The sequence below is a fragment of the Nannobrachium achirus genome, assembly GCF_963921795.1.
Source record: "Nannobrachium achirus genome assembly, chromosome: 10".
NCBI classification, from domain to species: domain Eukaryota; kingdom Metazoa; phylum Chordata; class Actinopteri; order Myctophiformes; family Myctophidae; genus Nannobrachium; species Nannobrachium achirus.
Genome location: NC_137819.1, coordinates 47,522,526 through 47,531,567, shown reverse-complemented (window position 1 = coordinate 47,531,567; position 9,042 = coordinate 47,522,526). Strand labels below are relative to the sequence as shown.

The 9,042-nt window shown below is 45.3% G+C and overlaps 2 protein-coding genes across 2 annotated transcripts in view; one reads left to right on the top strand and one right to left on the bottom strand.

Moving 5' to 3' along the window:
* Positions 1-9,042, bottom strand: part of sem1 (SEM1 26S proteasome subunit) — a 239,031-nt gene that overhangs the window by 30,843 nt on the left and 199,146 nt on the right. The window lies entirely within an intron of this gene.
* LOC308293116 (dolichyl pyrophosphate Man9GlcNAc2 alpha-1,3-glucosyltransferase-like) lies at positions 7,505-9,016 on the top strand (the record flags this gene model as incomplete). The annotated part of the gene is made up of 1 exon (XM_080735551.1): positions 7,505-9,016. One exon carries the CDS (start codon positions 7,505-7,507, stop codon positions 9,014-9,016), a length of 1,512 nt encoding a protein of 503 aa, XP_080591677.1.

Here is a 9,042-nt window from a genome sequence, read left to right as displayed (position 1 = left end):
TTGCCCTGACGTCATGTCTAGTCAAGAGCAGCAGCAGTGATTGAGATGTAAAGGCCATTAAACCACACTTACTGAATGTTGTTTGTGGAAAAAATATCAATTAGGTCTCAGTTCCCTAAAGCAGTCACTGTTTTGGATTAACATTTCTGTCTCATGGTGATATTTAAGGATATACGTACTGTAGATGCAATGTAGAGGTACTTATATATGAGCTATAGCTATAGGCTATACAAGCACACAACGCGAGACGTTATTGTGTGCTTGTATATCTGCTGTTTTCACTACTTTTGTGCGACGGCCTTGTCTGATGAAGCAGGGCTTTATTTCGCGAAAAAACATACACATTTGAAACTTGAAGATACAAGGTTTCTGCCCGACAGTGACGATAACTAGCAGCACACTACAGTGGTTGGAGGTGGCCTCCCTACTCTTCAATTGAGAAATTTAGACCCTGATGTCGAGTAGGACATGATTGACAACTACTGCCTGAAACTCATTAGGCAATATCTACCCTGTCCAAGTGGGGATTCCTTATTGGCAGGGTGGTAGAAATTTGGTCAAACACAGGTTAGTTCTGTGTAGGACAGAAGTCATGGATTGAAGCTTTAATTATCATGCTTAGATCCACATGTTCTGCACTTGGAACTTGTATCAGAATCCTGTACAGCTTTGATTGTCCCATCTGGCAGAATTATTATGACATGTGAAACTAAGACATACAGTTGCGTTGGCTGTTGCATCAACTCCAACATGCCAAGATCCATTTTCATGTCATTCCACATGTCTACTTACTATATGGCAACTTTTTCAAATCTAGAGAGAACTGCACTGTATTACTTACCTATGCCAAGTTGGTTTAAGAATCATACCAGCGGTCTGGCTTGTTCAGCCCTTTGACTAGGACTTGTCAAGGACTTGTTCAAAGCATACCATTGTATTTATATTTTTGAGAAAGCAACACTTGTTGGTTCTAGCTATACTAGTAGGTAATCCAACACCAATGTAACTGTAAGTTATCTTTTTGTTGTTTTAAAAAAATTTCATGTGCATATTGATTTAAAACGGCATAGCGGCATAGCTCAGGGGTAGAGAAACCGTTAATAGAGCACGAAGGGTTACCGAAGGGTTCCCAGTTTGAATCCGGGCTCCCCCTGAGTTAATGTCGAAGGGTCCTTGGGCAAGACTCTGAACCCCACATTGCTCCCGGTGAGCAGGTTGGTGCCTTGTATGGTTTCCTCCGCCACCGGTGTATGAATGTGTGCGTGAATGGGTGAATGTAATGCACAATCTCTGTAAAGCGCTTTGGATAAAAGCGCTATATAAATGCACCATAAAAAAACAAAGTTTAACTGTTTAGTTAAAAATAACTAAATCATCAGGTAACCTCTGTAATGACTATGGATAAGATGATAAGAAACTAGTGTTTCTCAACTTGGGGGGTATAACCCCCCAGGGGGCATTCAGAGAACACCTGGGCCGATATGCCCATACTGTATAGGCATATGCCCATATATTATATTATAACTTTACCCGCTTCCCTTTCAAGATATTCACTCTAGCACAAATGCTATCTGCAGTTGAGGGCCACTGACTGGGCAGATTGCAGCGTTCAACGCTCCTCATAAAGCTTCTCACATGAAATGAAATGTTCTGTCTTTAGTAGCTGTTAGTAAACTATTTGATAGGCTACTCTGGATTAAACTGATGATGCAAAAGCTGAGGTCAAGTCCAGCAGGTCTATGTACTAAGCAGAACATGGGAGAGCTAACAGAGCTGACTTGTGAAAAAGAGAAAGAGGAGTCTGAGAAGAGGGGGCAGTGAAAACAGCCCTTCGTCAGAAAGGTTGATACAGGTGTGTGAGACACATAAGCCTGCTTGATTACACCCCCCTCCCCAAAACAAACACACACTTGCGTGCACACACGCACGCACGCACGCACGCACACACACAGACACACACACACACACACACACACACACACACACACACACACACACACACACACACACACACACACACACACGTGCGCACAGTCCAGACCCTTTTAGCTCCAGAAGCCCCCATGCTAACTTATTGCCTGTTTCCTCGCTTCGATGCCTGGGCCCAGTCATTTGGCTTAATGGTGCTTGCTCAGCCCTCCATCTCTTCTGTGTGGCTATGGCTTCCCCATCCTCCACCCCTGCTGAACACGACACAGCTGCAGGCATCTAGACCCTGTTGACATATGTCCTGTCAAATACAACACTGCTAAACTCTCTCTCTCGTTTCTCTCTTTTTCCGTGTTTCTCTCTATCTTCCTTGAAGCCTCCCCTCTTTGCACAGGTGGCTGTTCCGCAGCCTCCCTCACATGGAAGCAGGCTCCTCTCGTTTGACCAGGGGTCTGGGGGCCCCTAAAGCACTCCACTGGGAGCCACCACCAAAAAATCACACCCGTGTGAACTGAGCGGTGGTGGTGGTGGTGGGGGGGGGGGGGGGGGTGCCTGTGTGTGTGTGTGTGTGTGTGTGTGTGTGTGTGTGTGTGTGTGTGTGTGTGTGTGTGTGTGTGTGTGTGTGTGTATTGCAGTTGATGCTCAAGGCAGGCTAGACTCAACAGCACCTCTCTGGTCACCCAGGGTACTCAGGCTACACCAGAGGCTATACAGACAGACAGACAGACACACACGGCCACGCTATGGAGACGGTGTGACCACCGCTCAAAAACCGAGACTCTTAATGCAAATGTGCAGGCTCACTTGAATTGAATATCTAAGAAACCTGTAGCCCTTTCACACGCACGCACGCACGTGTGCACACACACACACACACACACACACACACACACACACACACACACACACACACACACACACGCAAGCAACATGCTCACTCACATGCATGCACCTAAACCCCTCTCCTTCTCTCTCCCTCATCCTGCTCCATCCTCTCGCAGGGCGGTGTTATTTTTGGCTCAGGCTGGGACATATGTCATTGCGGAGTGCGTGCAGTGCTTGGTTAATTAGGGCTACCTCAAAGCGGGCATAAAAACGGAGGCAATATTTATTAGGCAGCACTTTAGCTGCTTGTCATGGGTGTGTGTTAGTGCTGTAAAACAAAGTTTGAACGAGTGAGTCAGAAAAGCCAACTATCGGTGCCCTGCTGCTTACAGAGAGATTGACATGTCTTTTTTACACTTTCACTTTCTTTGGCCCAATTCATAACTGCACCCTGATGCTTCACGTATACTCACACGAAAGATGTATCCCTCTCCATGTAATATTTATTTGTTGTAATCAACTGCACAGAGTGATGTTTGTCCACCACTGGTACGGATTTTGTCTCGTAGGCCTAGGCGCCCACTAATGTGTGATAATTTATAACGGCCATTTTGAGGTGGTTATGTAAACGAGGGCTTGTTTAATTTAGCGCTGAAAGCTAATAAATCCTAACGGTAGTGAGTGTAACGTAAGCATGCCTGTTGTGATGAAGATTAGTTATCCCCCGTACAATACTGCTTTCAGAGGATTTGGACAATTAGCAAATAAAGGCACACAGAACACAGATGAAATAGAAAGAAGAAGCTCGTAGATTTGCTATTTTCAGCGAAGATAGTGTTGACGGTTAGGAGGGAAAGGGACTAGTATAGGCCAATAGACCCCTGAGGGACTCCGGTCAACTATAGGGTTTAAGTAGGGATTTCCCATTTCATTTTGGATGAGTAGTAGCTATTTGGTATTGGGATCCCATTCAAATCCCCACCAACACCTTTTCTATCCTCTCTTTCCTTTCAATTAATTCTCGTGAAAGTAATCACACCTGCATGAAAACATATGGTCACTACACAAACCTTGTTTGACTTCCTTCAGCAAACGCAACACCCTTTTTTCAGTTCAAGTATTTATTATTTTATTGGATTTGCATTTGTGGAAGCATGTCCGCCCAATGCAGACTGGAAGAAGTAGTCATTCTGTTCATCCACACCATTTTTTCTTGCATCATTCAGTCATCTCATAGCCTGCTCACTAATTTAGCCTGCAAAGAAAGAATCACACCCAGTGTGAAGTGAGCGGTGCCTTGTATGAGTTAAAAACATCCCGCGAAACCTGGCCAATGCCCAGCTATGCGGGACGGACATAGGGACATACACACAAAGACAGATGTAGACAGAAAGGATCTACAATACATTGCATCATACTATGGAGACTTGAGCTCACAGTTTAACCCTGACGTTCCTAATTTGGGCATGTCATTATAGGTGTACATTTTTTAATGTACACTTTTAGGATTTAAGGAATTAAGAGACGGCAATGTGTTTGCGTCCTCAGAACTTGCTGTGAACTCTCGCCTAAAGCTCCCATCCTCCACCCAATCAACAGTGTGCATTTGTGCAGATCCAAGAAGATCAGACGTAGTGAAGCTAGAAAGAGCACAGTTTTCCCGCTTGTGTATTTATATCACATTGCGTATCAGACTTTGCTACAGTGTGCTGTCTGGGTGGGTTGATTTCTGGCTTTCTGGTTGCATCATTCCAGGCCTTGGGGAGAGAAGGGTTGTGGTTAGATGTGAGAGTGCCAACACTGGCCATGTGATAGGCATTACCTCAGAGCTGAGGTCTGTGGAGATGATTATGCTTTAAGAGCTTTCTAATGCTCATTAACACTTCTGGCTCCACTCACTCCTAGGTTTTTAACTCCTGGCTACTTCTTGCTATGGCGGGGAGAAACTACAGTATATATACATGCGCACAAACATAAACATGCATGCATAAGCACTTCTGAATCAGTCCTCACAACATGACGTGTGCTCTGACTTTGTCTCTCTAATTCCTTCCTTTCTCTCTGTCTGCCTCATTATCCTCATCTAGTCTATGTGTGGCTCATTTAGACCAGTGGTTTTCAACCTGTGGTCCAGGGACCACCAGTGGTCCTTGAGGGGGTTCCAGGTGGTCCCCAGCTAAATGATGGAGAGTTGGTAACCAAATGGACCCTTATGGATCTTTAACCCTTGAGAGGGTAAAATGAAACCAAATGGACCGGTAAGGATCCATTTGATTTCATTTTATGCTCTCAAGAGTTAAATTATTTTTAAACGTCTGCATTACTTATCTGCATTACTACACAATTAGAGTTAGAATTAGAATTAGAGTTTTTCTTTCTTTTTTTTTCAACATTTGTCCGTCATCTCTCGGTACTACATTAATACAGCATGGAATTGTGGACAAAATCTTATTTGAGGATAACAAAATATTCAAAGTTTTGGGTCTGAGAGGCTGCATCTCATCAAATGCTGGTCCTGTGGCTCAAATGCTGAATAAATAATGGATCTTGATGTGAAAAACTTTAAAACCACTGGGGTGCCGTAACGGTAGTCCAGGGGTGCCGCAAGATCATTTGATAATATTTGGAATTTATTTAGAAAAAAAAGGGAAAAGAAGTTGTTCTTTTCAATCAGTTCTAACCAAAATGGCTATTATCTCAACGTTTTCCTCACAACATAATTGCTAAAGTATGCGATAAATATAATTCTAAATACAAGTGAAGTCAGGGAAGGTTTGCCAGGACAGGGGTGATATAAAATAATCTACACACACCAGACCATGCCCTCTCAAATTGCCATTTGTGATGAACTGTCACTTAAATAGAAAAGGACTAAGTATACCTCAAGTTTAAATTTGTGTTTAATTTTCTGGAAATTTTCTCTGGAGGTATATGAAAGACTGTCTGTGTAATTCAGAGTTCAGTGCCATTCAAATGAATGCCACAATGCAGATATAATCCAGACCCTCTTAAACCCCCATAAACTTCGACTTAGTAGGCAGCTACCGGTATTTATTTATAAAACCACTTAAATAAACTACTTATTTCTCATTCGGCACAATTTGTCACAGAGAGATTCAAAGCACAGCCACTGGCTCATGTCTATGGCTGCATAGGACTCAGGTTTACTGCAAATTTTGGCTGCTATTTATGAACAAGGATCAGTTACATGGCATTTTAGGAAATCACAGAACATTTGTACAAGTTGTCTATCTGTGTACACATTACACAATATAGTTCATGTGGTTATTGGAAGTACATAATAAATACTACCAAGCATTGCATAGATATGAGACTGAATGGCTTATTATGTGGTTGTCTTCTTCCCACTGCATGGATGCAGGAATGTAATCATGGTGAAAGAAACAAGATCAGTATGCGTGCGTGCGTGCGTGCGTGCGTGCGTGCGTGCGTGCGTGCGTGCGTGCGTGTGTGTGCGTGTGTGTGTGTGTGTGCACACGGCTGCTTGCGTGTGTGTGTGCACGCATATGTGAAAATTCATTGTTTCATCCTACAAGAATGTACGCACACGCACACGCGCACACACACACACACACACACACACACACACACACACACACACACACACACACACACATTTAAATTATGAAGTTACTAGTAAGACGCCTCAAGGCGACATGCAACCTCGCCCTTTCCCTGGCCAGTGATGTATATTGGACCAGTTACCCATATATGGAGACCCCTGCATGATAGTCAACAATGTTATGTCAAAACATGCCCATATATGGGCATTACCAAATATGGGCATTCCTCTGTCCTTGATATTGATGACATCGGGACAGGGATCTCCATATATGGGCATAACACGGAAAAGGACAAAATTAATTTGCAAGTGTGATCTGGGAATGCCCATATATGGGCATGTTCTGACATGCATCACATTGTCGACTATATATGGGCATAAAATATATGGGCATAAAAGGGACATCAAGCCAGAGCGTGATGTCAGAGCAGCAAACCCATTCTGTTAAGAGTGGTTCCCCTGACATCACAGTGACATCAGAGCATGATGTCAGAGCGACAAACCCATAGAACCATACACAAACCCAACAAAGGAGACATCATTTGGTATACCAACATGCATCAAGAAACTAAACAGGCTCCCCTCGATCTCCCCCTCTCCCCTTCTCCCCCTCTTCCCTTCTCCCCCTCTCCCTCACCCCATCCCTCTCTGTCTCTCTCTCTGTATTGATCTCTGAATGCACTCTGGTCTGATGTCACCAAACCTCCCATATCTCTCTCTCTCTCCCTCCCTCACTGTCTGTCATCGAGGATGTCCAGATATAGGCATGTGACGTCATTCACAGCTGAAACTGCTGACAATAGACACAGGACACTGATTTACACTGATGACAGGCATGCCCATATTTGGGTATAATCTTCCCGAATTGCGTACGGAGATTTGCGTTGACGTCAACTGTTGCCTAGCAACGCCAATTTGTGGTCAAGCATGTCCATTTGAGCACAATCTGACCACCCGCCCGCACAGACACAGCCCGCCACAGACATATATGTAGCTTGACAGTTGTATGGATATATCTTTATTTACTATCTGTTATCTGTTGTCAGACGACTGCACATCATTAGAGGGTGGTGTAATCAAGCTGTGATTGGTGATATGTCAGAAGGATCTGTAAACAGAGAAATGAACAGTTATGTGTCCAAATAACTGTTGTCTGCTGCAGAAGACATGAACACGTGGAGTCTCATATCCATTTGTCTTATGCTTAGTCTCACTGTAAGATGGGGGGTTTCATTGAATTCTTATTCAGGTGCAGGCATTCCACCCAAGTTCGGTGACTATGAAGCTCAGAGGCACTGGCAAGAAGTGACCATCAATCTCCCTGTCCAGGAGTGGTACTTCAACACTACTGACAATGACCTGAGCAACTGGGGCCTCGACTACCCTCCTTTGTCCGCCTATCACAGCCTGCTCTGTGCTCATATAGCCAAGGCAATAAACCCTGAATGGGTAGAGCTGCACACATCAAGAGGTTATGAAAGCCCAGCACACAAGGTGTTCATGAGAGCCACAGTCCTAGTTGCAGATCTGTTGATTTACATCCCTGCGGTTGTTATATACTGCTTTTATCTATGTGACGGGTCGTCCAAGAAGAAGGTTGGCACTCTCCTCTGCTTCCTGCTCTACCCTGGTCTAATTCTCATTGACTATGGGCATTTCCAGTACAATGGAGTGAGCCTAGGCTTGGCCATGTGGGGGGTGCTTGGTCTGGGTCTGGGATGGGACGTGCTGGGCTCCTTAGCCTTCTCCCTGGCTATCAACTACAAACAGATGGAGCTCTACCATGCCCTGCCCTTCTTCTGCTACCTACTGGGAAAGTGTGTGAAAAGGGGCCTTAAAGGACCAGGGTTGTTCCTGCTGGTGAGGATCACTGTGACGGTGTTGGTGACCTTTGGCCTCTGCTGGCTGCCCTTCCTGTCTGACCCTGGCCAGGCCTCGCAGGTTGTCCGCAGGATCTTTCCCGTGCAGCGAGGGCTGTTTGAGGATAAGGTGGCCAACACATGGTGCAGCTTGAACGTCCTGGTGAAGATCAGAACCCTCCTGTCCACTGACTCCCAGCTCTACCTCAGTTTGGCCGCCACTCTCCTGGCAGCGTTACCTTCCTCCATTAAGCTCTTGACAAAGCCCACATTCTGGCAGTTCAAACTGGCCTTGGTCAACTCTTCCCTGGCTTTCTTCCTCTTCTCCTACCATGTCCATGAGAAGTCCATCCTGCAGCCTGCCCTGTCTGTTTGCCTCCTCTTGGATGACCTGCCCTTAATGGCCATTTGGTTCCTGCAGGCCTCTACATTCAGCATGCTGCCTCTGCTTCTGAGGGATGGTCTGCTGCTCCCGTACATAGTGACCTCATTGGGCTTCCTCGTGTTCAGCACCTACCTGCTGTCTGCCCTGCAGCGCTGCTCTGAAGACCAACTGAGACTAGGGGCTTGCCGCAAGCTGCTGTTCTTCCTACCCAGACTTGATTTGGCCTTCATGGTCAGATGGACATTCTACATCAGCATCGGTGCCATGGCTGCTCTGAGCTTTGTCAGTGCATCTCTAGTCCCTCCAACCAAGCTTCCTGATTTGTTTCCTGTCCTGGTGTGTGGTTTCTCTTTCCTGAACTTCCTTTGGGCTCTCCTGTACTTCAACATTGTCCAGTTCAGTGAGCTACCCATGCAGCAGAAGAAGGCTAACTAACATGAGTGTATGCTGAAAAGTTGAGA